The following is a 27,081-nucleotide window of genomic DNA, read 5'->3' on the forward strand; positions in this document are numbered from 1 at the left end:
TCAATTTTCTCTCTGTGAGATTTGTATTTTCAGGTGAAGTAAAAATCCGAAACATTTCTCTTGGTCCACCTGGACCGATTTCAAACCTTCCCTTGTCGCGGACCTGTTGTTTATATCGCCTGTACTTGTTTTACATATCTCAGCAAATAATAGCAGTAATATTTCCCTTTTATACGAAAATGTTCTCAAGATATTCTTTTTATATATAAAAATAAAATGACAAAAGAAAACTTATTTTTCATTATTTTCAAAATGGAATTTGACACTACTTAAGGAAGATTCAGACTACCTACCAAATTCTATTTTTAGTGCGACAGACGTCTCCCCTGGTGCAACAGGACAATTGCTACCACATAACAATGAAAACAAAATTGTGTTAGCACGATTGATCTATTCGTTTTAATTGATTTAAGTTATAAAACTAAAATTTCAACGATTTTCTAGAATTTAGAATTTGGAACAACTCCGAATAAGCCAACTTACCTGTTGAAATGTGAATAGCCCGTATAGTGGTGAAAGGTGTGTACATTTCCTGTTAAGATATTGATTCAGTGATTCCTCTGTAAAAGTCATGTCAACATGCATGTCCTTTTTTATCATTCGGGTCATCATGTATAAAGAATATTGATCAGATTGATATTCTCTGTATAAGCACTGTATAACAGGGATGATTCTGGGCAATTCTCAAGTCTATGCCAATAAGTAGAGGAAAAACCAGAGTTCTACGCCAGATACTTTACTATGGCGCCTCCCTGAACGGGAGGCGTCAGAAATGACGTCACAATGGGACGGGCACCAAGTGAGGCACATGGATAAACAATAGACCTATCGCTCTTCCTATTGTTATCAAGAACAAAAGAGAGGATCATAAGACAACCTTGAAGGGATCGATCATCAAAGGGAATCATAGGACACCGATCTATTGTTATCGGGATGGGTGGATCGAATATTAAAAGGGTTGTTTGGGGTGGGTACACAATAAAGCTATTGCACTCGTGATCAACTAACTGCATTGAGGGTTTAAGGAGGTATGCTACACCAGAGAAATTTGATGTAGATGAAAAGTGGAGGATATGTACATGTACAACAGTATTTTGAAGTTGAAAATTTACAAATTTACTATATTTAGTCAAAAATACAGTTTTAGTAGAAGGTAATCTGAAAAAAAAATTAAAACCCCTGCTGGACTCGAACCTGCGACCTACAGTTCATCAGTCGGTATTCTAACCTACTGAGCTACTCGGCAAGGTATTTGACATCTTCGCAAGCCAAGTGTCCGATTCGCTTACTCTCATCTACCCCTTGGCAGATTTAGTCGCGACTGAACTGCCATCTAATGGATCGAGCGAGTTATCGTTCTTGAGGGAACCAAATACTAACCAATCAAATAACGCGTTATAAATTCTGGTACATGTGTACGTTTACAAAATGGAGTTGACAGATGAAAAGAGAAAAGAGATTGAAGACAGGTTTAACATAGAGTGTTTGAGGGGAAATCAAGTAAATGGGATCAAAGCGGTTTGTAATGGAAAGGATGTATTCGTAGGATTGAAGACGGGTAGCGGGAAATCTATGATTTACGAAAGCATTCCCGTCATTTGTCATGACGCTTGTGTCATAGTTGTGACAGCCCTTGTTTCCATAATGAAAGAACAAACGGAAAGACTCTGCAAGCTAGGTTTCACTTGTACATATATTGGAAAGGACCCAGACGACGATGATGTGTTACAGGAAGGGGGATTTCAGTTTATTTTTGGCAGTCCGGAGGCACTGGTTGGCGAGAAGAAGTGGAGGGATATGGTATCTAAATTAAGAGAGAAAATTAAAGTCATCGTCGTGGACGAGGCCCACACAGTTGTTCAATGGTAATCAAGCTTGTTTATGACACCCCTCCCCACCAACATGATTGTAAATGTTTTGTTAAAACACAGGTGTAACTATATTTACAAAATTTCACCCTTAAATGAGTCATTGTTTACTATTCCAATCTACCTGCATATATATACCAGGCCTCAAGTCAAGACCATAAACGGAGAATATATTCTTAAGTCTAAATTTCAAATCCAGCTACCTTTTGAAATAATTTTCATAAACAAATAATATTTTCAGTATATGTTTGCATTTGATCCCCCTATAAACCTGCAGTTTTACAAACATTTGTGCAAGATAAATCTTGAAATATAATGAAAATTTTGATTCAAGTTTATGGTCTTGGGGCTTGATAATCTGAGAGAGTTAAGTGAGACATAGCAAGGACACATTTTAAATATACTTAACTGTATTTTTTTTTAATTTAGGGGTGAAGGAAATGATCACCATAAGGCCTTTAGGGAACATTTCAGTCAAATAGGAGAGTTGAGAGCAATTTGCCCAGACGTCCCTATAGCTGCCTTAACCGCAACATCAGGTCCTGCACAGCGTCGCAAAATCACGAGAAGTCTTTGCTTCAGGACATCTGAAACTGTGATCATATCAGAGTCTCCCGATAGGAAAAACATTAAAATATCCTCAATGTGTGTCCCTAACAACAGTGAAATTGAAGATGTAATGGGTTGGTTGTTGAATGAATTTGAAAAGAAAAAGGAAACACTTCCAAGACATATAATATTTTCAGAATCAATAAGTGATGTGTCTAAAATTTATGCAATATTTAGAAAAAGGATAGGAAAAAGTGAACATTATGAAATGTTTCATAGCAAAACAGTAGAAGGCAGAAAAGAATACATTAGGTCAGATATGACAAAAGATGGAAAAATTAGAATTTTGATATGTACCAATTCGGCAGGCATGGGTGTAAATTTCTACAAAGTACATAATATTATTCATTATGGCCTCCCAAGAGAAATGGACACTTTTGTTCAACAGATGGGTAGGGCAGGCAGGGATGGAGAATTTGCGCATGAACTTATTATTTACAAATTCCACAAGGGACAATTAAAACGAGTTGAAGAGGAACTTGTTCAATTGGCTAAAGATTCAAAGTGTAGACGAGAAATTTTGTGTTCGTCTTATGGATGTAAACTTGAGAAGGTGATTCCAATGCATATGTGTTGTGATGTCTGTGAAAAAAGTTGCAAATGTGAACTTAACTGTACGGACACCCATCCAGCACTATTGTTTGAATTGCAAGAAGAAAATACGAATCATATGAGCCGAGATGTCAATTCAGCTGACAGGGTACTATTAAAGCAGAAACTAGATGCATTACAATTTAAACTGTCAAATTTTTCAACACTGATGAAATCAGAATTAATTCACGGTTTGTCTAATGATGTTATACACTATGTTGTACAGCATGTTGAACAAATTTTTACACCTGAAGATATTTTGAAAAACTGTGCTGTATGGTCATATGATGTTGCTAACCAAATCTCAAATGTTATCAATGAAATATTCGGAGATGATGTTATGTACAGTGTTTTAGATACTGAAGACGAAGATGAAGGTAACTATAATGAATGACATGTAAGTACATGTATGTACACGAATCAATCTAATTAAAATTAGATCCTATGATCCGCTCATCTACCCATGTGTAGCGATAGTAGATGAGCGGATCATAGGATCTAATATTAAATGGATTGGTACACAAATTCCTATTTAGCACTGTCAGAAAACATTTTCTTAATATGTTAATGCAATAAAATGAGAACAACTGCTCTTTTTTTTTCATTTCATTATGGTTGCTTTGACTTACATCAATCTATACTGCATATACAATGTACAGTATTTAAATGGCTTCATAAGACAGTCTCTCCTTTTGTTTACTTAACCATTTGTGTAATTCTGGGATATTAATTCTGGAAAACAGATCATTAAAGTTTTTGAAATTGTCATATTTTCTACCAGGAATGTAATCAAACACACTGGCAGCAGAGAGTTCAGTCACCATAAGTACAATGTCTTTGTCCATTGAAGTACTTGAACGAGTGGTCCCCGATTTCTTCATGTCAGACTTCTCAATTAAATTTTCCTTGATCTCATCTTGTATTTGAAGAGTCAAAGCTGCCTTCCGCGCACTTGAAAATGTCACATTTGCTCCCTGCGATTGCAACTTTGATTTAAGTCGATGGACTAGAATCTCTACCAAGTTATCATTCGGAATGTTATGCCCATATCCACCTTTCATATTTGTTGTGCAGTTCCATTTGTACTCAAATGCTTCCCTTGGACTTAGCAAGCAGTGATAATTTGCTAGAAATCTGAATAGCCATAGTTGGTATTTTGTATGATGTGCAATCCCTGAGAGAAGCATTTGAAATTTGGAATTGTCCATAATTCTATTTCCATCACCCAATTTATAAGCGTCACTTGTGTCTCTAAGTAGAAGAGCACATTTCATAAATGATGCTCTGTAAAGGGCCACTCGATCATGATCTTCACCAGCTTCTTGATCTTGATGATGAAATTCCCAATCATGTTCTTTTTAAAGATGATTTTTAAGGTGTCCCTGCTTCTTGTATGGGCGCCGACAATCAACACAGTGGTATAATCCCTCAGTGGCATCAAACATATCTTTGATTTGTTGCTCTTGCATATCCAGTTTCTCAGAAGCATGTTCCAAGGTGTGAAAATCTATAAAACAGCTTAAAATCTTAGTTACCATGGTTACATATGAACAAAGTTTCTAGAAAAATAAAGAAATTAAAGAAGCCCATAGTTACATGGACTTGTGTTTGACAACATGAGACTGTTCAGTATTTACTATTTAAACTGTTTCTATGCTCAAATAACTTTTAGTTTTGTAGAAAACTAAGTATGCAATTAGAATTTAAATTGACATCAAAATTTGTTAAACAAAATGATTTGATTCCTATAAGACCTGTGCAGTTAACAATGGCTCTTCGGGTTTATAATCACTTTATTAACTTGTCAATGAGTTTAAGGAATTTTTCTTTAAATTCTGATATAAATCACCTTCACACTTCTCAATTTGATACCAGAAGATTAGAATATAGTAATGTAGCTGAAATAGAGTGATCTCTTTTCAGAGTAACTAAAATGAAATAGATGCAAATTTAAATCACCTTTGTCACCCAGAACATTTTTAAGTCACCTGAGTGGCCGAGTCACATATTGCAATTGGTCTGCATCTGTCATTGGGCGTTAATAATCTAACATTTTCAACTTCTTGATAACTACTAATCCATTTTTTTTTCAAATTTGGTATGAAGCATTTTTGGTACAAGGTGGACATAAATTGTAAATTTCAGGAGGGGGGGGGCATGATTTTAACAAACACGATTCTGCACTATCTCAAGACACTTTCATATAAACTTTTCTGGCCCAGTGGTTCTTTTTAAATATTTTCCCTATATATTTGCATGTAAAACTTCTATCCCCTATCGTGGTCCCAACCTACCCCCAGCCATGATTTTAACAAACTTGAATTTGCACTATGTCGGGAAGCTTTCATGTAAGTTTAAGCTCTTCTGGCCCAATGGTTCTTGAGAAGATTTTTCAAATGACCCCACCCTATTTTTGTGATTATCTTTCCTTTGGAGGGGGCATGACCCTTCATTTCAACAAACATGAAAGCCCTTGATCCAAGGATGCTTTTTGCCAAGTTAGGTTGAAATTGGCTCAGTGGTTCTGGAGAAGAAGTCGAGAATGTAAAAAGCTTATAGGACAACGGGTGATCAGAAAAGCTCACTTGAGTTATCAGGTCAGGTGAGCTAACAAAAACTAAATGTATATTCATGTAGAGCAGGGAGGCCTCTACCAAAGTTGTAAATTTCATAATCCTTGGGGTAGAGGTAGATGGTTCGAAATCAGTCATATTGTGTTAATGTTACCTATTTTATATTATGTAAATGTAGTCTTTCATAAGTTTAGGCACTTTCAGGGGCATTTAAGTTTAAAGAATATATCTTGTTTTATACTGTTCTTGAATAAGAGTATCCAGAACTAGAATTTTTTCCAGATTTTATAGTCTTGTGATACTTTTAACAAATATTCAGATGATAAACAAGGCCTGTGGACCTTGTTTGTAGATTAAAATGAGCAGCATACCGTTTTCCAGATTGATGTACTTTTTCTGTATTTCTGATGCGATGTTAGTAATGAACTGCATCTTATCCTCTGATGAGATGGCCTCAAAGAGAATCTGTTTGGACTGTGGTTCACATTCAATGCTCTCCATTTTCAAGTGATGCATACAGGCACCAACAATGAAAGCATCTAAGCAATCATCAATGAAAGCAGAGTGTGCTCTAAAACATACACAGGGTACATAGTTATTATTTTGTAAATAGTTTGAAACAGCAATCAAGGAAATACACAGCATAGGTTAAGCCATAATATATCAAATCAGAAACCCCTCAAAAACCAGCATTCTTACAAAATTTTTAAATACTGTTGTAGTATAAATACTATAAATTTATACTATTATATATTATTAAATACTATAAATATTTGACCAGAAAGGGCATCTTCACAAGCCAAGTGTCTGATTGGTTTGCGAAAATGCAGAAAGGGATGAATGCCTCAACATAGATGTTTTCATACCTGTAACTTTCGATAACTCTTTCTGCTCCTTTAACATCAACTCGATGAACAATGTTTCTCAGCTGGGAAAGAGTTCCCCGGTCATTGGTAGATGAAGCCTTGTAAAACTGCTGGTAGAGAATCTGCATTAAACAATTGAAAATATTGGTTATTCATAAAAAACATTTCATTGTCTTCATTTGAATACATGTATAATTCTTAATTTTACAATCGATAATCTAAATATCCAAAAATACATAATTATCAATATCATTCCAATGGCATAATTTAAAAATTAATGTTGTTGGTCATTCAACAGTACATCTGAGAAGAGAACATGCAGCATTTTATTCAATGCATGTTATTCTAGTAAACAACCTAACTATATTAAAACTAAAATCAAATGTAATACAACATGCAATAAAAACAATAAAATTGAACATCTACAATCTAATTAAAATCTAAATAGCTGCTTAGAATCTGCTACCAAAGCAGTAGCAGATTTAAAATTCAAATCAGCTAATTCTAATTAGATTGTAACATCTACATCATGCAGTAAAATTATATAAGTGAATTCAAACTGAAATATTAGTTTATGCGCTGAGAAGTAAGCATGTCCCACAGCAAACAATAAAACCATTTGTCCTCTGTAGCTATACTGTATTAATGGACAAGGGGTCACATCACTCACTTGAGTGACCTTGGCCCTGTCGTTGGCAAGCAGTTGTAATTTTAAAAGAATTTTAATCAATATTTCTTCCCATAAAAATTTTTAACCTCTGATTCTTGGCCCCAACTTAGTCCCAAAGAATCACGAAATAACTGAAAATGAATTCACATAATACAGATGTGCCTCAAAACCAATATGACCTTACTGACTGTTCTGGTTAAGATAAAGGTCACATGGTCATAACTGAATCATTCAGAACCAAGCAATATACTAACATACCACCCCACCCAAATGTTGAGAAAAATCCCCTATTTAGTTTTTTAAAAAAACCAATGAATTTTTAAGGACTAAAAGCTCCAGAAGACACTATACAATGGTAAAACAAAACTTGTAAAAAAAATGTCTACCTGACATATTTGAAACCTTGAACTGTAACTTCAAATTGAACGTCAACAGGGAGTTAATTTGTTACCAGACATAGATTCATCATTCTATGCAGTCCTTCTGGCCTATGTATGACACCTGCTATCTGTTCAAAATCTGTAGCTCCATTTAACATAGCTAACTGTGCAGAATATGCTCTTTCATTTGTAAGAACATCCCCCCCAAATACTTTCTTTCGGATGACATGTGAGTGTTCCTCAGCTGTATGTGGGACATAATTCTCATGAATATGCTCCAAGATACTGATCATATCTTCATTTTTATTTTCACTTTTGTCAAGTAGATCTATTATCACAAAGTCAGATTTCTTGGATAATTCTTGCATGTGAGAATGTTCAATACACTTGGGAATATATGGACCATATTTTTGAAAGCAGGGAAAATATTTCACCAACACCTTCATAATATGGTGAACAAAATTATTTTCTAGGGACCTGCAATCTTCAATACTTGGAATGAATATGCTGTTCTCAGCTTCTGATATGGATGTAACAGGGGCATCTGTACTTAAGTTAGGGTTTAAAACCCTTCTCTGCAAACCAACCATTAAAAACCAATGCCAACTTTGTCGCTGCTTCTCTTTGCTCATATGAGATGGACTTTTCATAATGTCGAAATTATCTCCAATGATTTCAGACGGCACGCAATCCTCACCTGTATTTTCTTCGAGGGCTTTCTTTTCTGAAATCATCAGTCGTTGTATGTGGTCAGTTTGCTTTGCTATCAAATCAGACTTCTTCTTTGTCGCAGCAGATGGTGACAAACAAAGACCCAACTTGTTGAGAAGATTTATGCACTACAAAACAAAATTAATTTATGTTCTTCACATAATAGAGCAATGTTTTATTCAAGACCAAACAACACCATGAATGCATTATATTGATATATATGTAATAGTTTTCTAAATGCAATGAAGTGAACAATTACAATTTTCTTTAGTTTCAGTTAAATGGCTTAATAATCTTCACCATTGTACCTCTAAATTATTCACAAGCACACACAGGTTTGTGTACGTCACGTGTGACAATGATGTATTAAATTTTGCATAATTACCTCATCCGTTGCTCCACCATTATCCAAAACTTGAGTTACTGCATGATGAAAGGCAGACATGTGCATAACTCGATTCTTTTGGATAACAGCAGCGATCACTGCCACTGCAACATGATTATGGGGATTGAAGAAACCAGATATTATCTTATACAATAATGGGGAATGTAACTGTAGCTCCAAATTCCATGACTCGAAGTTAATCGTAGCTAACTTGTCACTTGATGTCTTTCTAAGACATGACATAGTCTTGGTAGATGAAAGCTTGTTCAGTTCCTTTCTGAGATCTTTGATCACACAGTTATGGATATTGTCTTGTAAAGTGGAATTGTAGATTACTTTGGATGTTTTCTGGTGGGATTCACCCCTTGAAATACATCTAATGATGTTCTGTGAATCTCCAGCAGGGATAACTTTGGATTTCAGCTTTTCTTTTGGACCTCTGTATACAACCTGTTAGCGAATCATTAATAATCCTCATTACTTAAGCAACTATAACTAGAATCAGCATATATATTTTCACAAGAAATTTGATTTGTATCCGATGAAATTCTGAGACTTTTGAATACATAACCATACCGACCCAACCATACATATAATTTTTTTTTAATTGTATGTTGGATAAAAGGTTATATCCACTACTTCCATACAATATTGAAAAGATATAGTTCTTTAAAACCAAATCTATTGGCTTAGCATTTCTTAAAAATCATGACAACTGTCAAAAGCTGCAGTGAAATGCAAATAGACTATAAAAAATGTGAAATTTAGTGTCAGGTTTCAAAATCTGTTTTGTCCTGTGTACATGTTTACACAAAATATCAATCGATTTATGACAATGTATAATAAATCATACCTTAATTTTACTGGGAGAGAAAAGCTGAATGTTCACTTTCTTCCTGTCTTTGTCGTCGGTCACGGGATTCAATGATGATGTTGGAGTATCCGTCAGCTGAGTGGACTTGGATTCAGTGAACAGCTGTTTTACTTTCCTCGGTGTTGGCGAGTGAACAATTAAATGTTTTTTGGATTTAGGTGTACATACTTGCTGTACGCTTATATCGCCCTTGTGCTTCAAGCGTAAATCGCATATCAAGTCATGCCTTTCAGATTTTAACTTTTCTAACTTTGTTTTTATGTCGTATTCGATTTTACCCAGTCTGTTTAGCTTATTCCAACACATACCGCAGATGTAATTCCCTTTTTCGTCATTTGGGTGAGGAATCTGATCTATTATTTCTAGCAGTTGATCATACACGCCAAAGCTTTCTCCAAAGATCGTTCGTCTTTGTTTTTTGGGCAAAATTCCATGGCAAAGGCGACAACACGGGCTAGACATGGAGGTCGCCATTACTGAAACCGAAAGTGTATGTATGGCGCGATCTGATTGGATGCCCTGGAAAGTCAAAGCGCGATATTTTGAAAGCTTAGAAACTTGACTAAATCTGCCAAGGGGTAGATGAGAGTAAGCGAATCGGACACTTGGCTTGCGAAGATGGCGTTTACTCATTCGATTCAAACATGTTTCTACCTGTATAATGTCTCGGATGACTAAATTACCAATAAATCTCCGAAGTGTGTTTTCTCAATCTTGACCTCAATTAAATACAATTGAAAGGATGCGCTTGGTGGACTCTTTATCCATTATTCTTATTGTTTCCCGAACGGTTGATGTCATAGGATTTCCAAAGATAAGTATTAACATCTATCCATTTAATCAATGAAATATGACCCCTTTTTCATCTCCGATCCATTGATCACGAGAGCAATAACTTTATTGTGTACCCACCCCAAACAACCCTTTTGATATTCGATCCATCGATCCACCCATCCCGATAACAATAGATCGGTGTCCTATGACTCCCTTTGATGATCGATCCCTTCAAGGTTGTCATATGATCCTCTCTTTTGTTCTCGATAACAATAGGAAAAGCAATAGGTCTATTGTTTATCCATGTGCCTCACTTGGTGCCCGTCCCATTGTGACGTCATTTCCGAGGCGCTATAGTGAGGTATCTGGCGTAGAACTCTGGTTTTTCCTCTACTCCAATACAGTAAAAAGAGTATAATATGGGATATCTTCCCAAGTCAGAAATTATTATAGTAGATGTTTACAAAATCTGATATTAAGGTTTTCTACCTCACAATCTTTAAAGATATCGTATAAATTCCGTCTTTTCCAGCATGCGTGCCGAAAGTATTCCCCATATCTCACAGCCATACAAGGCAATAGGTTTTACCAAATGGTAAAAAAAAAATGTAAAAATGTTTTAATTGGTGGATCTATAGATTTGGTGTCTTATACAGTTTGAATGAGGCCTTCTGAACTTTATGGTATAAATCAGATTTTGCTTCCTTGAATGAACCACAGGGGGATAATATTACTTCTAGGTATTTATATTTGTTAGCACATTCAATGTATGTATTACCAACCATGAAGTTTTGTTAAATTAGGTGCCCGCTTTTATTAAAAATGACTACTATTGTCTTATTGTTATTAATTTCTAAGCACCAATATGTGTAGTTGCAATATTTTTCAAGTAAGTTTAGTTTGTTTTGTAGTCCATTCTGGTTTTCTGATAACAGTACAAGATCATCCACATATAGAAGCGAGGTGATTTTCTTTCTAGAAAGATTGACAGAGTTTATGGTTTCTGTCTAAATTACTGAATTTAGAAAAATCGTTCAAAAACATTTTTACGACATTACTTTGTCGAACTTCTGTTTCTGGTGTATATGGACTTGTTCCCTACCTTTATGTTGTGTCTATACATACTCCATAATATGTTGTAGAATAAACCATTGTAAGAGTTTTAGTTTAATGCCTTCGTGAAAAACAGTATCAAATGCCTTGGGAAATCTACAAAACATGCATAGAGTCGTTTATTGCCAGTGTTAATGTATTTATCAATTAAACATTTCACTACTACGGAAGCTCATTGAGGCCAGTTCAACAGAAAAATAAATTTCGTTTGCGTTTAAACGCAATAATTATTGCGTTTTAATGCAATCTTTTGCGTTTAATCTCAATGGGTTTTGCGTTTAAACGCAAAACCATTGCGTTTAAACACAATAACTATTGCGTTTAAACGCAAAGAGGATTGCGTTTAAACGCAACAGTTTTGCGTTTGAGCGCAATCTTCTTTGCATTTAATCGCAAAAACTAATAAATGCAAAACCATTATTGCGTTTAATCGCAATAATTTTTGCGATTAAACGCAAATATTTTTTTTGCGATTTAACGCATTACTGTTGCGATTAAACGCTGTAGTTATTGCGTTTAAACGCAATATTTGTTCTTCAATTTGAACATTAAAATTTTTAACATTAAGCCAAAAGAAGAATCGAGACTACGGAATGAAGTAAGGTAAGGCCATTGGTAACATTATCAATATTTATCTTTCTTTGTTTTAACGTGTTTAACTCTCTCTCTCTCTCCCCCCCCCTCTCTCTCTGTTAGCTTTTAAAGACTTCAAACAGTCTTTGATATTGCCGACTGCATGATTTTTATTCGGGAATCCAATTTGATCGTTTGAAGTAATCGGCGATCTGACGTCAACTGATTTTTTTGTCCGTTTATTTTAGTCGTTGAAGACGAAAGATGGAGCCTGATTTAGAGGACTTTCTTGGGCAACTTGTTAATGAACAAACAATTCAAAAAATGAAAGAACAGAAGGTAAACCTCGCATATATTTTTTCTCTCAGTTCTCTCTCTCTCTCTCTCTCTCTCTCTCTCTCTCTCTCTCTCGTTCTCTCGTTTAGAATGTAGTCTATATTTTTAGGCTTTTTCAATCAAGGCCATTAATCTGTTTTCTATAATTTAAAAAAAAATGTATTTCTAATATTTTTGAAACTCAAATTTGTTACCCCATTTTACATTTAAACAGTGTACGTACATTGTTCATGCTCGAACATTACTTATCGCGTTTTTCATGTATGTTACACCACTGCCTGTCATAACTAGTACTGTATCAGGAAGCGGAGATTTTTAAAACTAAGTTAAACATTAAACATTTGGTAAAATTATTTTTAACCTCTTTAACTCAAATTGAATGAAAGGCTTATTTATACAAAATTGAAAAAAAAAATGATGAGAGAGAGAGAGAGCGTGTGTGTGTTTATGTATGTGTGTGGTATTCAAGCTAATACATTTATATATTGTCGAACCAAAAGATAAAGCATGCTGTAATCAAACATTAAACGTAAATATCTATGAATTTTTGGGACAGTTGAAAATAATGAATAAGGCATTTAATGTATCAATTCTTTTTTAACCAAACGTCAATGACATTGTTTTGTAGATAACGCTGGCCGTCCTTGGGAGGATGAACGATAAGGATCTTGCAGATTTCTTACCTAGAATTGGAGATCGGGTCAGTTTGAAAGTAAATCTAGAAGAAACAAAGGACAGAAAAAGAAAACCAAAATCGTCTCTTCTTAGAGCACTGCGTCAAAAAATGGGTATACAAGGGAAAGAAATTCAGAGTAACAGTTCCAGTGACGAAGGGCACTCTACCCCAAAGGCAAAGAAACAGAAAACGCATATGTCTAGATTTGGAAAAAAGAGTGCAAACAAAAATATGCGTAAGGTGGAAGTTGGCTGGATTCATGCGGGTAAGCAAATAAGAACGCCTAGAGGTGGTGGTACAAGAAAACTGAATCTACCAAAATTGTACAAGAAGAACGAAATTCTGGAAGAAGTTAAACCCCCTTTTTTCCAGAAGGAAAATCGCCAATGGGACAATTCGAAGATTTTGACTTCTCAGATGCCGACTTCTCACAAAGAGACATTGCTGATAAGTCTATAAACGACTTGTACGTAGAATCAAAGATGACTACCTTTCGATTATACCTTATGACCTCAAAGAAACAGAGAGATGGGGGCGAATCTGCAATAGATGACCCAGATTCTTCAGGAGGAGAGGAACTTCCCGATCCACAGCTTACAAATGTCCATGTTGAAGTGGCATCTGAAATCGCAACAGTCAGCTCTGAAGATCCATTAAGTATCTCCTTTGACTGCATGCCGGATCATACTACTGAAGATAATTCAGCAGCTGCAACACTGGCGTCAACTCTCTCACTTGAAAACGTAACCTCTGAGGAGGTTGTCACTATTTCTGATGCACCTGCCGGTAGTATTTTACTCGATATCCAAAACTATATGTATGACCCAGAAATAGAATTTGAACCCTCTCAGGTTTTTGGCAACCAAGACGAAACATTACCTGCAAGTGTCTGTGTGAAAAATCTTGTTATCAGAAGGGGTAGTGTATTCACTGATGTCATGAAATTTTTCCTGAAGGAGGAATTTAACCTGAGAACTGACACATTGGAACTACGTATCTTAACAGAGAGAGGAGAGGATTCTGGGGGCGTTTTCCGGGATGCCATGTCTGAATTTTGGGAAACTTTTTATTTAAAACATACGGAAGGAGCAGATGTAAAGATTCCCACAACAGTTCATATTATGAAACAAGAGGAACGGGAAGCAGTGGCAAAACCCCTAGTTTTGTGCTTTAAGCAAGAGAAATACCTTCCAGTGCAGCTTTCAAGGATGTTTCTCGAAAAGTGTATTTTTGATACAGCACCATCGAATGAAGAGCTTCTCGAGTCATTTTTGGGATTTTTACCCGATATGGATAGGGGTCTGATTAAAGATGCTCTGGACAATTTTGATGGTGTAGATGAAAATGAACTTCTCGACGCTTTTTCGAATTTTAACCTGAGAGTGTATCCCTCCAAAGACAACTTTGAAAGCTTGTGATTGAGTTGGCACACCATGAACTTATCCAAAAGCCGTCTTTTGTCACTCTCCGCTGGTTTCCTATATTAAGTTGTCATTTGAAGCCTCTGATAGGTAAACTGGAAGACACATATGAACAAAGCAAAGTCACCAACAGGAAAATTCTGAATTTGCTCGTTTTCCCAGAAGACATGTCGAAAGCAGAGAAGGCAACTGCTGAAGCGATATGTGAAGACGTATTCGACTGAAAAATTGGTCATGCTTTTGCGTTTCTGCACTGGATCTGACATCATCATCGGAAAGAAAATCACCGTACGAATCACTCCCCCCATGTCTGATTTTTCACTCTGTCCAGTGGCTCATACATGTGGCTGCGTGTTGGAGCTGTTCAGAAGCTACGACAACTTCCTGTTATTGAGGGAGCACTTGGAGAATGTCCTTGACACTAAAGTATTGAGAATGGATATTGTGTAAATTTGCTATACTATATCCGAAAAACAAATGTAAACGATTTTGATTATTTCAGTGAACTGGCCACCACCGCAATACTGATCAATTTGATTTAACAATGATTATAGTTCGAAATATCAGGATCTAACGGTATTTGCAAAGTGAGCTAAAGGCAACTAGCTTTTGAAAATTCTTGATGAGAAAAAATTGTTTTGTTTTTAAAAAATGCATGTACATGGGGAGTTTTGCTTTCGGTTCATTTTGTTACGACATTCTTGCGTTATGCCACAAATAAAAAGTATTGTTTTGAGGTTCATCTGTGAAATCAATGTAGCATTCGTTACCACGAATAATTGAATTATGAAATTTAGTTTTATGAAAAATAGTTTAAATTTTCTTCTTTGTCCGTCAATCTATCTTACGTAATGTGAGAAGTTCTGTACTTTTCTCGTCGTGCTTTGTACTCTATTTCTAATTGTATTTCATACCTATCTTATTTTCCCCAAGCATATGATTGGTCGATTGTTGTTATATGATCGTGCTAAATTTTTTTTATAAGGTCTTGCTACTGCATACTAAAATTGGACACACCTCAGTATGCTAAAAATAGATTTTCATGACAAAATATGGGTTTTGGCATGTGCGACAATAGCGACCTCAACGCCTACACATCATGAACCAAATAGTTTACAGTTATGAGTTTTAAGAGTATTAGTTATTTCTTTATTATGATAAGCAATTATAGACTTTTGATATCCGTCAATACATATTCCTATAGACATGGTGAGAATATATGAGCATCGGACTTCGTCCTCGGTCGATATACTCTCATCAGGTCTATAAAACATGTAATGACCTTATCAAATGACTATAGTTGTATGATATATACTTATCGAAAACTTTTCCGCCCTGTGCAATGTAATGTCATGTTGTAAATTTTGAATTTAACGGGTGGCAATAAATAAAAATAAAGTCAACAGTTATCATGTTGTAATTTTTTTATTTACTGCCACCCGTTATATCCGAAATTTACAACATGACAATAAACAAAATTCCCCTAGTGTAAATATTACGTCCTTTTCCGTAGACCTTCGTTGTTATATCAAACCCTTTTCCGTTATTTATTGGCACTAATGATGTGGAGATCGGCACGAGTCGACTTATGCCGATTTCCACGTCATTACAGCCGATGAAACAATCTCTACCCAGAGTTATCGTTCCCGCTATGCTCCACTAATACCTCTGTCAACGTCTAAAACTCATATCAAAACGTACTAAAACTAACTTAGCATATTAAACTGTAATGATCATATCTAAGCAAATCAAACACTTGTCTGAATTTTATAAACACAGAACCTGGTAAATATGAGACACCTGAGCGAATTAAAAGGTTTTATATATAAATATTCATTCATTCATCCAATAATATTAGAATAATCATGGAATTCGTTGTTTTTGTGAACATACTGTAATATTTTAAGCTTAACACTAAAACTTGTAAAATCATACTTAATGCAATAGGTAGAAATAAGTTTTGCCAAGAATCTTGACATTCGGACGTTGACAGAGGTGTTGTAGCGCAGCGTAATACGCCCTCTGGTGAGAGATTGCCGATGAAAGGGACGTGATATAAATTTCCTTTTACAGTAGTCGTTCAATTCCAATAAAAGAGTATGACGCTAAATGATCACGTCGAAGTCTTGATCAGCTGGCGCTAATGACAGGAAGATTTAATAGATTTCGAAGTAAAAGACACGGAGGGATTTGTTGACAACAATAATTATTCATCACAAGATGTTTTTGTTTTTGATATTTTCTATAATCATTATGATATAAAAATCAAGACACAGTCTTTTCAATAGGAGGGAACTTTCGGCATTTATTGCATTAAAGTGATATCACCAAAGTGATATCATCTATTCGAATAGGTGATATCAACTATTCGAATATGTGATATCATCTATTCAGCTTTTAATTTAGTGATATCACCTATATGAATAGGGGGTATTGCTTATTCTAATAGGTAATATCACTCTTTCAGCTTGAATTGGTAAAATCTGATTCATCTATTCGAATAGGCGATATCACTTATATGTATTCAAATTAAAAAAATATAAACACCAAAAAAGACGCCTCATAATTCAAGTACATGTATCTATAATAATATAGTTTAAACAAGATTCTTATTTATGATGTCTCCGGAAAATTCACCGATGTCTCTCATGTGCCTGAAGAACTCAATCCAAAACTGACAGCATTCCATCCGCAAGAGTCGCCAAAATGTTTCTATCCTTTGGTTACCTGTACTCGCGCCATAAATGAATGTACCTTTGGTTGTTAAAACACTCTGCATTTCTGCAATATCCTTATTCTCTGTACCACGGTCCTCTCTTACTTTTCTTGGACATGCTGAAATTTTTTCAACCGATGAAATGAAATGTCCAGCAACAATGCGAGGATCGCTACTCGTATGAGTTACTTCACACCATATAACTTTCCTGGAGTAGCCATCAATGCAACCGTTTATACAAATCCCATAATTCTTTAATTTGTCATACGAGTCGACATGCCACAAATAATTAGGTCCCTTTGCATAATATTCCCTGCGACGGGGTCTTTTCCGTTTTCTCAATTCAACCCCCTCTGGATCAAGAATAGAAAGGAGACCTGCTACTGTTTCTCTAGATAACCTGTATCCGGCTAGCAAACATTGCTGGTGCATCCATCGATACCCGCTCTGCATGCCATCTTTAAGAATTAATTTGGAAAGGAACGCAGAAACCCTGATTAAGGAAGGCTTATTCTTTCTCCTGTATAAGTTCATAGCAGCGAGCCTTCTTTTCAGTGTATGTTCGCTAAGAAGTACCTGATGCTGTAAAGCGAGGCAACTTACTATTTCATTATAAGTTCATCCAATTGAGAAATAGAAATGGATAAGCGTGTCTGTCTCCATTGCCATCACCAAATCAAGAGCTCGTCACTTATAAAAAATGTAAATAAACAAATGACATAGCGTTGGATTGCAAACATTAATGCGTCAAATTGCAAATTTATTGTGTTTAAACGCAAAAGAAATTTATTTTTCTGTTGAATTGGCCTTAATGAGCTTGCGTACACTACAAATACATGGTCTGATGTTCTAGTTTTGTTGTTGTTGAAAATCCTACTTGGCTATCATGAATAATTTTGTTTTCAGTTAAAAATGTATCAGGCCTGTCATTTAAAATTATGTTAAAAAGTTTTGCTATGCTGTTATGGATAGTAACTCCTCTACAGCTTTGGATTCTCCGATTTAAAGATCCGTGTTATATAAATTCTGGATAGACTCCCGATGATAAGACATTATTGAATAGTTTTGAGATGTACAAGAATTTATATATAAATTTTAGCTGCTTTTATCATTTCATTTGAGATGTCTAAACCAAGACTTTTACCGGACTTTAAAGTAGTTATGGCTTTCAGAAATCCAAATAGTTAAAAGAATTACAGGTTTGACTGTTTGTTGATATCAAGCGGAGTTATCCGTAGTCAAAATCAGTGTGCCAAGAACGGCCAAACCGGTATGAAACACGTCAGACAGATTTGACCCAATGATTGGTTGTATTGAAAAACTAGATCGTTATAACGACCATAGAATTTGCGAAATGCTGACTTTAAGCGAGACTGTTGAAACCCCTGCACCATCAACTTGTTTGTCAGTAGTCTGCCTCGATTTAAAAACGCAGAACAAGCTCTTGCGTATCGAATTAGTTGAGAGATATAAACACCATGTGCAGAGTCTGTTTTCCAATCATTAAAATGCTGCGACTTGTCATTTTCAACATATGAAGCACTCCATGTGTATTAGGAAAAATTCCCTTCTTTTTGGGAGTTTGTACTTAGCGGGTGGAAGTGGTTTCAGGAATAATGACTTTGTCACAATTTTGACTCGAGATAGGAAAAAGAAACAAGAACTAACTTTATTCCCACAGAATGGACACAAACAAAAACATTCACACTCTACACGCCCACTAGCACTCAAAACTCACACACTCAAATTACATAACATATGACAATAAAACAATGTACTTCAGTATACAGGTAAATAGAACGTTCATTGGTTCACAATGCGCACACATGGTAAGGATACTTGCACATGTTGTTTATGTCACCACTTGTAACAAGCATTTCAGAGATTTCTCATTATGCCTCATCCAGGTATAATACGCTGGTACATGTAGAAGTAGAGTTTGGCAATGCTAGTAGTACAGGAACACTCGCATGCAGACAGAACCAGTACATGGATCACTTGAGTACACATTAGAGTCATCTATAATAATTGTTCACGGTCGAGTTATAGTCGGGATTTCTACATATACAAATACATCTGAACTCTATAAGTCTGTCTATAACAGCATTAGACTAACAAAAAGGATATATGTAATTGTGCATACATACAGGATATTGCAAAAACACACTTACTGTCATTCCACACAGGACTCCACACAGAAAAAACGGCACCATCAACACCCAGAATAGCACCACCACACAGGACAGTTTCTAACCACACAGGTTTTCACACAGAATAAACTGCACCACAAATACACAGAACGGTACCACCACACAGGACAGTTCTATGACCACACAGACATGGCTCAAGCGCTCTCGTTGAAGGACACACCTTCTCGACGATTCGTGATGAACTGACGCATCCTATAGAACTGGGTTTACAAAAACACGTGACCTCACTCTCGCCTAAATATAGGTACTCTCTCATACAGGTTATGGCGCACAATTAGGGACTGTGTTCTCTGCAAACAGGATGCCCAGTTCTGTTGGAATGCTATTAAATCCACAGGCAGTGATGATGTATATCCCGCTCTCCTGTGTTTCTCCGACACTCTTCAACTCAATGTCACCTGGTTCACCACTGATGCCATGGTATTCTCCCTCGACACAGCTTTCAACCCTTGTTTGTCATAGAAACGGTAATGATCCACACAGTTCAGTACCAGTTCAGCCTGTTCTGCCACCTGGAGAAGAGACTCGTCATTTGATGCATCTGCTATCGATATAGGTTCCAGATCGATCATGACTTTTCTGAAGTTCATTATTGGAAAATAGGGCGAGTTTCTCTCCACAGATTCCTTGTTATCTAACACTTCTCGGTCGTCGATTTCTTTCAAGAATATCATTGTAGTCTTTAAGTGGTTAATCACTATCTTCTGCAAGTTTGTATGTAGCAGAATGCTTTTCCCCGTAGACACAAAGAGATCCACATCTGTACTGGGTTGATTTTCCTCCTCCATAGCTTCTCGTGCTTGCATCATTCTTAATCCTTTGGACAACTGACTCTGAGAGATCAGCTGGGTAGATCGCAGGTAATGAGTAGGAAACAAGCTACTGACAAACAAGTTGATGGTACAGGGGTTTCAACAATGTCGATTGAAGTCAGCATTTCGCAAATTATATGGTCGTTATGACGATCTAGTTATTTAAATGCTATCTGACGTGTTTCATACCGATTGTTAGGCCATTCTTGGCACACTGATTTTGACTACGGACAACTCCGTTTACCTGATCAGGATATAGGGCTCACGGCGGGTGTGACCGATCGACAGGGGATGCTTACTCCTCTTAGGCACCTGATCCCACCTCTGGTATATCCAGGGTTCGTGTTTGCCCAACTATCTATTTTGTATTGCTTATATGAGTTATGAGATTCACCTATCAAGTCTGCTGGATTTTTGGCATCATGTATGGAATCGTCTGTGTGTTTGATTCTTCTATCTTTCTGCTTTACACTTCTATTGTCTGGGTGTTGTGTCAATTCCGGAATGGTTATATGTCAAAGGCTCCAGTTGTTTGCTTGCCATCAGAAGTTTGAGGAGGTGCTTAAACATCACTGCCATCCGTATCACACTCTGAATTAACTCTGTTATGGTTCAAGTAGTTATGTTCATTTGAGTTCGAGCCATAGCTGCTTTGGATTTGAGAATGGCTTGAGCCATGATCAGTTGTTTGTGTAAGATGACCATGACTTAAAGTGTCAGATTAATTAATTAAAGGAAATGGTGGCATATTTGTTTCGTTTTACGTTGCATGAACATTGTACTCCGCCTTTATTATCATCATAACCTAGTTACTTCTGTGATAGTTGCCGAGGTTTCTGTATATGATGTTGTGGTGGTTGTGGTATTTGCTGAGATCGATGTTTTGGTGGTTGCTGTATTTGCTGCTGTGGTAGTTTCTGAGGCTTCTGTTGTGGTGGATGTGGTATTTGCTGTTGTGGTGGTTGCAATGTTTGCTAATATTGCTTTGGGGTTCGTTGCTGTGGTGCTCCTGTAGGGGTTGTTGAGATTATGGCTGTTGACTATTTTGAAGATAGACACCGAGTGCTTTCCTGGCTAGTCAACGGTAATGAACCGCTTTTTGATTCAGGAACTCCTACAAACACAAATTGGACTGGGTTCAACCCTTGAACATTAAACGGTGGTGAACCGCTTGAAATCGGGGTGGAAACAATGTTGTAGTTTCATAATTATATGCTGTGTTTTCATAATTATGTACTGTGGTTTTGTAATATATGTTGTGGATTCATTATTATATGCTATGAATGTAATATTACGTGCTGTTAATATTCGAATATGTGATGTAATTCTAACCCGGATCCTCACGGGACTTTTAAAGGTTTGAAAGGTCTGTATAATTAGAAGCATGAAATAAGCATGTTTTTCGTTAGGATAGGAATTAGGGACTACTAAAAACCTCAATGTTATCAGCATAGTTTTTTATTACTTATTTTGATAGGTTGTCATTAGATTTTATATTATAGTTATCCATTTTAATAGGTTCCAAGTTGTTGTAGACAGTAGTAGGAGGTTACATACTTAGTATGACATATTTTATAGGGTTAATCATTTTTAAATAGTTTATTATTAAAAGTTATGCTCTAAGCAGATCAAGATGTGGCTCGCTCCCTAGTTTTCAGTATTGTGGAGGCCTAGTACGGATTTATTCATATATTTGCATTTTTGACTCCATCAAATTTCATCTTATCTTTCCTCACATTACCGAGTCCTTTTTGTAATTTACTCATTTAACTCATACTCAAAATTTAAGATATTCCCTTTTTGTTGATTTATTTCAATTTTTACTTTTAACACTTTACACGTTTAGTTATTTTAGTATATAGAACTTGTTAATTGTTATCGATCACTATATCATTAATAAATAATAAACTCCTTACCGGTGTTTTCATTCCGATGTGTTGACCATAGTTCAGGAATCACTTTACCCGGGTTGAAGTTTGACTTGAGCCACTGTATACAGACGTTTTGGACATTCGATCTTCTGAGTTACTGCCCTTGTTATATTGATTCCGGTTACAGTTATTTGATAAAATAATAAACAAGAGATGTTTGTAAAACACATATCCCCCCCCCCCCCATGGTGCAAAATTGAAAAGGGTTATACATACACATCATTTAATTGATAGTAGTATCATCAGTTCAAAATATTGAGCAGGCAATATCTTCCTATGTCAAGAGTGAATTGACCATGTGACCTAAAAATCAATAGGGGTCATCTACTCCTTATGCTGTACCAGTGTACCAAGTTTGGTGTCAATCAAGCAAATAATTCTTAAAATATAGGAGACAATATATTACTATGTCCAGTTCAACTATTGACTTTTGACCTCAAAATCAATATGGGTCATCTTCTCCTGAAGATGTACCAGTGTACTAAGTTTGATGTCTGTCAAGCAAAAGGGTTATCAAGATATTGAGTGGACAGTATATTACTGTGTCCAGTTTAACTATTGACTTTTGACCTCAAAATCAATATGGATCATCTTCTCCTGAAGATGTACCAGTGTACTAAGTTTGATGTCTGTCAAGCAAAAGGGTTATCAAGATATTGAGTGGACAGTATATTACTATGTTCAGTTTGACCTTTGACCATGTGACTCCAAAATCAATAGAGTCATCTCCTCCTGAATATACACCACTGTACTAAGTTTGATGTATGTCAAGCAAAGGGTTCTCAAGATATTAAGCGGACAGTATATTCCAATGTCCAGGTTGACCCTTGACCATGTGACTTCGAAATCAATAGGGATCATCTTCTCCTGAATACGTACCAGTGTACCAAGTTTGATGTCTGTCAAGCAAAAGGGTTATCAAGATATTGAGTGGACAGTATATTACTATGTTCAGTTTGACCTTTGACCATGTGACTTCAAAATCAATAGGAGTAATCTCCTCCTGAATATACACCACTGTACTAAGTTTGATGTCTGTCAAGCAAAGGGTTCTCAAGATATTGAGCGGACAGTATATTCCAATGTCCAGGTTGACCCTTGACCATGTGACTTCGAAATCAATAGGGATCATCTTCTCCTGAATACGTACCAGTGTACCAAGTTTGATGTCTGTCAAGCAAAGGGTTCTCAAGATACTGAGCAGACAGTATATTCCAATGTACAGTTTGACCCTTGATCATGTGACCTCAAAATCAATAGGAGTCATCTTCTCCTAAAGATATACCAGTGTACTAAGTTTGATGTCTGTCAAGCAAAGGGGTTCTCAAGACATCGAGCGGACATTATATTCTTATGTCCAGTTTGACCCTTGACCTTTGACTATGTGACCTCAAAATCAATAGGGATTATCTTCTCCTGAATACGTACCAGTGTATGAAGTTTGATGTCTGTCAAGCAAAGGGTTCTCAATATATTAAACGGACAGTATATTCCTATCTCCAGTTTGACCCTTGACCATGTGACCTCAAAATCAATATGGGTCATTTTCTTCTGAAGATGTACTGGTGTGCCAAGTTTGATGTCTGTCAAGCAAAGTGTTCTCTAGACATTGAATGGTTAGTATATTCCTATGCCCAGTTTGACCCTTGACCATATGACCTCAAAATCAATAGGGGTCATCTACTCCTTAGGATGTACCAGTGTGCTAAGTTTGATGTTTTTCAAGCAAAGGGTTCTTAAAATATTGAGCGGACATTATATTCCTATGTCCAGAGTAGATTGACCCTTGACCTTTTGACCTGAAAAACACTAGGGGTCCTCTTCTACTCATAACCAACCCACATATGAAATATCATTATCATCAAGTAAATGGTTCTCAAGATATTGAGCGGACAACACATGATCTACAGACCGACCGACCGACAGTTGCAAAACAATATGCCCCCTCTTTTTCAAAGGGGGGGGGGGCATAAAAATTCCACGTAAGCACAACAAAGTCTTACTTAATTTCATCTTGGGAATCTTACATGTGCATGACCTTAAAGCAATGATTTAAAACTCTAGAACGAATGGTTCCAGTCGGAGTCCTCTGGTGGTGACTAAAATAATATCTGCCGGAATTACAAAGGCAGCTAGCACTAACTGTGGTTATCAATTACCGGGTGGTCCGAAATCTACCAGGTATAGTAATGAGGAGACAAAGATTTTTAATTTACACCTGTTGAAATTGTAAAAGAATTTAAATTCCTCGGCATATTATCCAGGTCAGGATCATTTTCTAACATAAAAAAGAAAATTTAAGGAAGCAGGTTCGAAAAGCCATGGATGGAGTGATACAAAGAATGAGACAATCTATTGGTACGATCCCGTTTTGTACCCTTGATAATTAGGTATAGGATAATAGATGAACATTATGTTTTGATAGCAATTATAGTCTGCTCATCACCTGTGTTTACCTGTATTCTAGCAAAACTACAATGTACAGTCCACATTGATGAAATTAATTTATCGATAGAATGTCAGCTTGATAAGGTTGTAAGATCAGGCCTGGGGGTTAAAAAACTTTTTTGAGCACGTTTTCATACTCAAACTCTGTGATCTAAACCGTACTCATACTCAAAAGTGAAGGATGTAAAACTTCTATAAAATCATTCTCATACTAAAAAATTTAGGACATGCTCAAGATTTTTCGATCATGTTTCGAAGCTTGCTCGACGTTGTACTCAAAACAAACATAGCTGAGTTTCAGTAAGAGTATGGTTAAAGTTTTATAACATCCAGGCCAGGGGTTTTAAAAAACATCAACATTATTGAACATATTTATTTACATTTTTAAATTATATTCTAATTTGAAAAGTAAATGAAGAAACCTGTCCTTTTATTTAAAATTATAGGAATCCTTGGCTTTCATGTATCAAGAACTTGATGAGTGGATCAGGCCTCTATAAACATTCCATGGATAAGAAAATGTACTACTGAACGACGTCTAAAAGATCAGTTAATATAGAAAAGTGATAATTTATATATATGTATACATACATAAGTAATTCGTCCAAGGGTAAAATATTTGGTACCTTAAAAAAAACTGCGTTGTCTAAAAAGCTAGAACAATATTTACTAAATTTAGTTTTCTGCAAATCGTCGTCTCCTAATCGAGACTGGAAGATGGTGCGAGACTCTAAACAAGAGGCTGTTTGTGCGACGATGGGAATTTCCTAGCTTTCTGCATTAAAACGAAAATAATTCAGATCATAACTTGATGTTCTTACCTATGGTATTTCTGTTAAATAGAATAAGAGATATTTTTCATTGTAATAAGAATTTGAAGATAAACAAGAGTTTATGTATATTTTGTACATATTAAAAATAATAATTTTTTTTCTATTTTCTAAATTACACCGGCAATGGTGACGTCTCCATATGAGTGAAAAATTCTCGAGAGGGACGTTAGGCATTATTCAATCAATTAATCAATCAATCTAAATTATACCAGACATTTATCAAAGACAAAATATGGTATACACATGGGTAAGCAAACTGGTACACACAAAACAAAATAGGCAGACTTGTAGCTTATTAGATTTATTGGCGGTAATGATCACGGCTGCTCATAACTAGTGCAAGGAGAAAAACCATAACCCGAAGTGAACCCTGGGACCAGATGTACACCCAGGAAAAAATAAGATAATGTTTATTTATATTTGAAATATCAATTAAATGAATGAAAAATCCAGGTGAGCTCTACTGGCAAGCTGAATCTCCGCCCACTCGGAAATGGCAGCCGTGACGGGGAAATGGCTCTCCATAATAGGTTCTTGCCTGAAAATACAAAAAACATGTGCGAAATGCTGGGGAATCATGCACGGTGGTCATGACGTAATTTATGACCTCACTAATACCCGAAAAAAAGAATAGCCGGCAGCGGGTAATTACCCCGGTGATGCAGATTAATGATTAATATTGATATTTAGCTTAGATAAACCGATTTAACTTCGATGAGTTAAATCCCATTAAATGACTCCATGAAAGATTTTCATGTCATCCGGCTTTCTACACATAACAAAAAGGTTGAATGATTTAGAATGTTGCTATAGTAAGAGTTCAAATAACGAAAGTTTTGGTAGAGGTAAAAACAGGTCATTATAAAGGCACAGAAAGGTTAGTCATGAGGAAAAAAACCCTCAAACTTTGTACATATTACAAATAATAATTTTTTTTCTATTTTCTAAATTACACCGGCAATGGTGACGTCTCCATATGAGTGAAATATTCTCGAGAGGGACAAGGTCACATGAATCAGAGTGCAAATAGGTCCTCCATAATAATCACCCAAAAGAGTAACCAATGAAATTATGGAACGGACTGGAGAGGGTGCTGATTTTCATAGCCCTAAGCCAAAAACATATTTATAAGAATGATTGAACGAAGTGATCAATTTAATAAATCCCATAAACAATACAAAGTAGATAGTTGGGCAAACACGGACCCCTGGACACACCAGAGATGGGATCAGGTGTCTAGGAGGAGTAAGCATCCCCTGTCGACTGGTCACATCCGCCGTGAGCCTTAAATCTTGATCAGGTAAACGGAGTTATACGTAATCAAACCCAGTGTACCAGGAACGGCCTAACAATCTATGAAACAAGTCAGACAGCATTTGACCCAAATGATAGGTTGTATTGGCAAACTAGATAGTTAAAACGACCGTTAGAATTTGCGAAATGCTGACTTTAAACGAAACTGTTGAAACCCCTATACTATCAATTTGTTTGTCAGTAGCTTGCCTCCATGTAAAAACTGGCGATACGCAGAACAAGCTTTGGAGTATCGAATCAGTTGAGAGAAATTAACTCCATATGCAGGTGATAATTGAATATTGCTACATAATATAAATATGGGAAGTTGACGATGGAGAAGCTGAAATCATCCCGTTTGTCATAAAGTTGAGTTGTTAGTTTGTCGTAAATATCTACTTTCAATAAAATGTCTAAG

The 27,081-nt window shown here is 36.1% G+C and overlaps 4 protein-coding genes across 7 annotated transcripts in view; 2 read left to right on the forward strand and 2 right to left on the reverse strand.

Moving 5' to 3' along the window:
* Positions 1-19,565, reverse strand: part of LOC125677247 (uncharacterized) — a 30,474-nt gene extending 10,909 nt beyond the window's left edge. The window contains exons 1-2 of one of the 3 annotated variants that reach the window (XM_056158062.1): positions 484-706; positions 294-346 (exon numbers count right to left, since the gene is read on the reverse strand). The gene's annotated coding sequence lies outside the window, so the exon portion shown is untranslated. Of the gene's footprint in view, positions 1-293; positions 347-483; positions 707-19,307 lie in introns of those variants that run through there. The other 2 variants (XM_056158059.1, XM_056158060.1) reach the window with 2 other exon arrangements.
* Positions 1,269-3,834, forward strand: LOC125670896 (uncharacterized). The gene is made up of 2 exons (XM_048906335.2): positions 1,269-1,865; positions 2,298-3,834. The coding sequence occupies exons 1-2, from the start codon at positions 1,429-1,431 to the stop codon at positions 3,460-3,462; spliced, it is 1,602 nt and encodes a 533-aa protein (XP_048762292.2). The 5' UTR covers positions 1,269-1,428; the 3' UTR covers positions 3,463-3,834.
* On the reverse strand, positions 3,660-10,368 carry LOC125672767 (uncharacterized). Of its 2 annotated transcripts, XR_008800954.1 has the most exons (6): positions 9,507-10,363; positions 8,654-9,103; positions 8,255-8,396; positions 6,508-6,629; positions 6,013-6,212; positions 3,660-4,575 (listed from the first exon to the last, which is right to left on the reverse strand). XR_008800954.1 is itself a non-coding variant. In XM_056158058.1 (4 exons), the coding sequence occupies exons 1-4, from the start codon at positions 10,158-10,160 to the stop codon at positions 6,589-6,591; spliced, it is 1,287 nt and encodes a 428-aa protein (XP_056014033.1). In that variant the 5' UTR covers positions 10,161-10,368; the 3' UTR covers positions 3,660-6,588. The 2 variants fall into 2 exon arrangements, 1 of the variants encoding a protein (XP_056014033.1); XM_056158058.1 differs by having other exon boundaries at positions 3,660-6,629; positions 9,507-10,368.
* Positions 12,195-15,148, forward strand: LOC125673304 (uncharacterized). The gene is made up of 2 exons (XM_048909834.2): positions 12,195-12,326; positions 12,952-15,148. The coding sequence occupies exon 2, from the start codon at positions 13,386-13,388 to the stop codon at positions 14,415-14,417; it is 1,032 nt and encodes a 343-aa protein (XP_048765791.2). The 5' UTR covers positions 12,195-12,326; positions 12,952-13,385; the 3' UTR covers positions 14,418-15,148.
* Positions 19,566-27,081: the final 7,516 nt, after the last annotated feature.

Source organism: Ostrea edulis, chromosome 3 (genome assembly GCF_947568905.1).
Source record: "Ostrea edulis chromosome 3, xbOstEdul1.1, whole genome shotgun sequence".
NCBI classification, from domain to species: Eukaryota; Metazoa; Mollusca; class Bivalvia; order Ostreida; family Ostreidae; genus Ostrea; species Ostrea edulis.

Bases quoted from the DNA above. Each gene is read 5' to 3' on its own strand.
- LOC125670896 (XM_048906335.2), top strand. From the start codon at position 1,429: ATGGAGTTGACAGATGAAAAGAGAAAAGAGATTGAAGACAGGTTTAAC. The intron at 1,866-2,297 runs GTAATCAAGCTT...TTTTTAATTTAG, and splicing joins GCCCACACAGTTGTTCAATG to GGGTGAAGGAAATGATCACC.
- LOC125673304 (XM_048909834.2), top strand. From the start codon at position 13,386: ATGGGACAATTCGAAGATTTTGACTTCTCAGATGCCGACTTCTCACAA.
- LOC125672767 (XM_056158058.1), bottom strand. From the start codon at position 10,160: ATGAGTAAACGCCATCTTCGCAAGCCAAGTGTCCGATTCGCTTACTCT. The intron at 8,397-8,653 runs GTAATTATGCAA...TTTGTTTTGTAG, and splicing joins ATGGTGGAGCAACGGATGAG to TGCATAAATCTTCTCAACAA. The intron at 6,630-8,254 runs GTGAGGATTGCG...TGTTTAATGCAG, and splicing joins AGCCCTCGAAGAAAATACAG to ATTCTCTACCAGCAGTTTTA.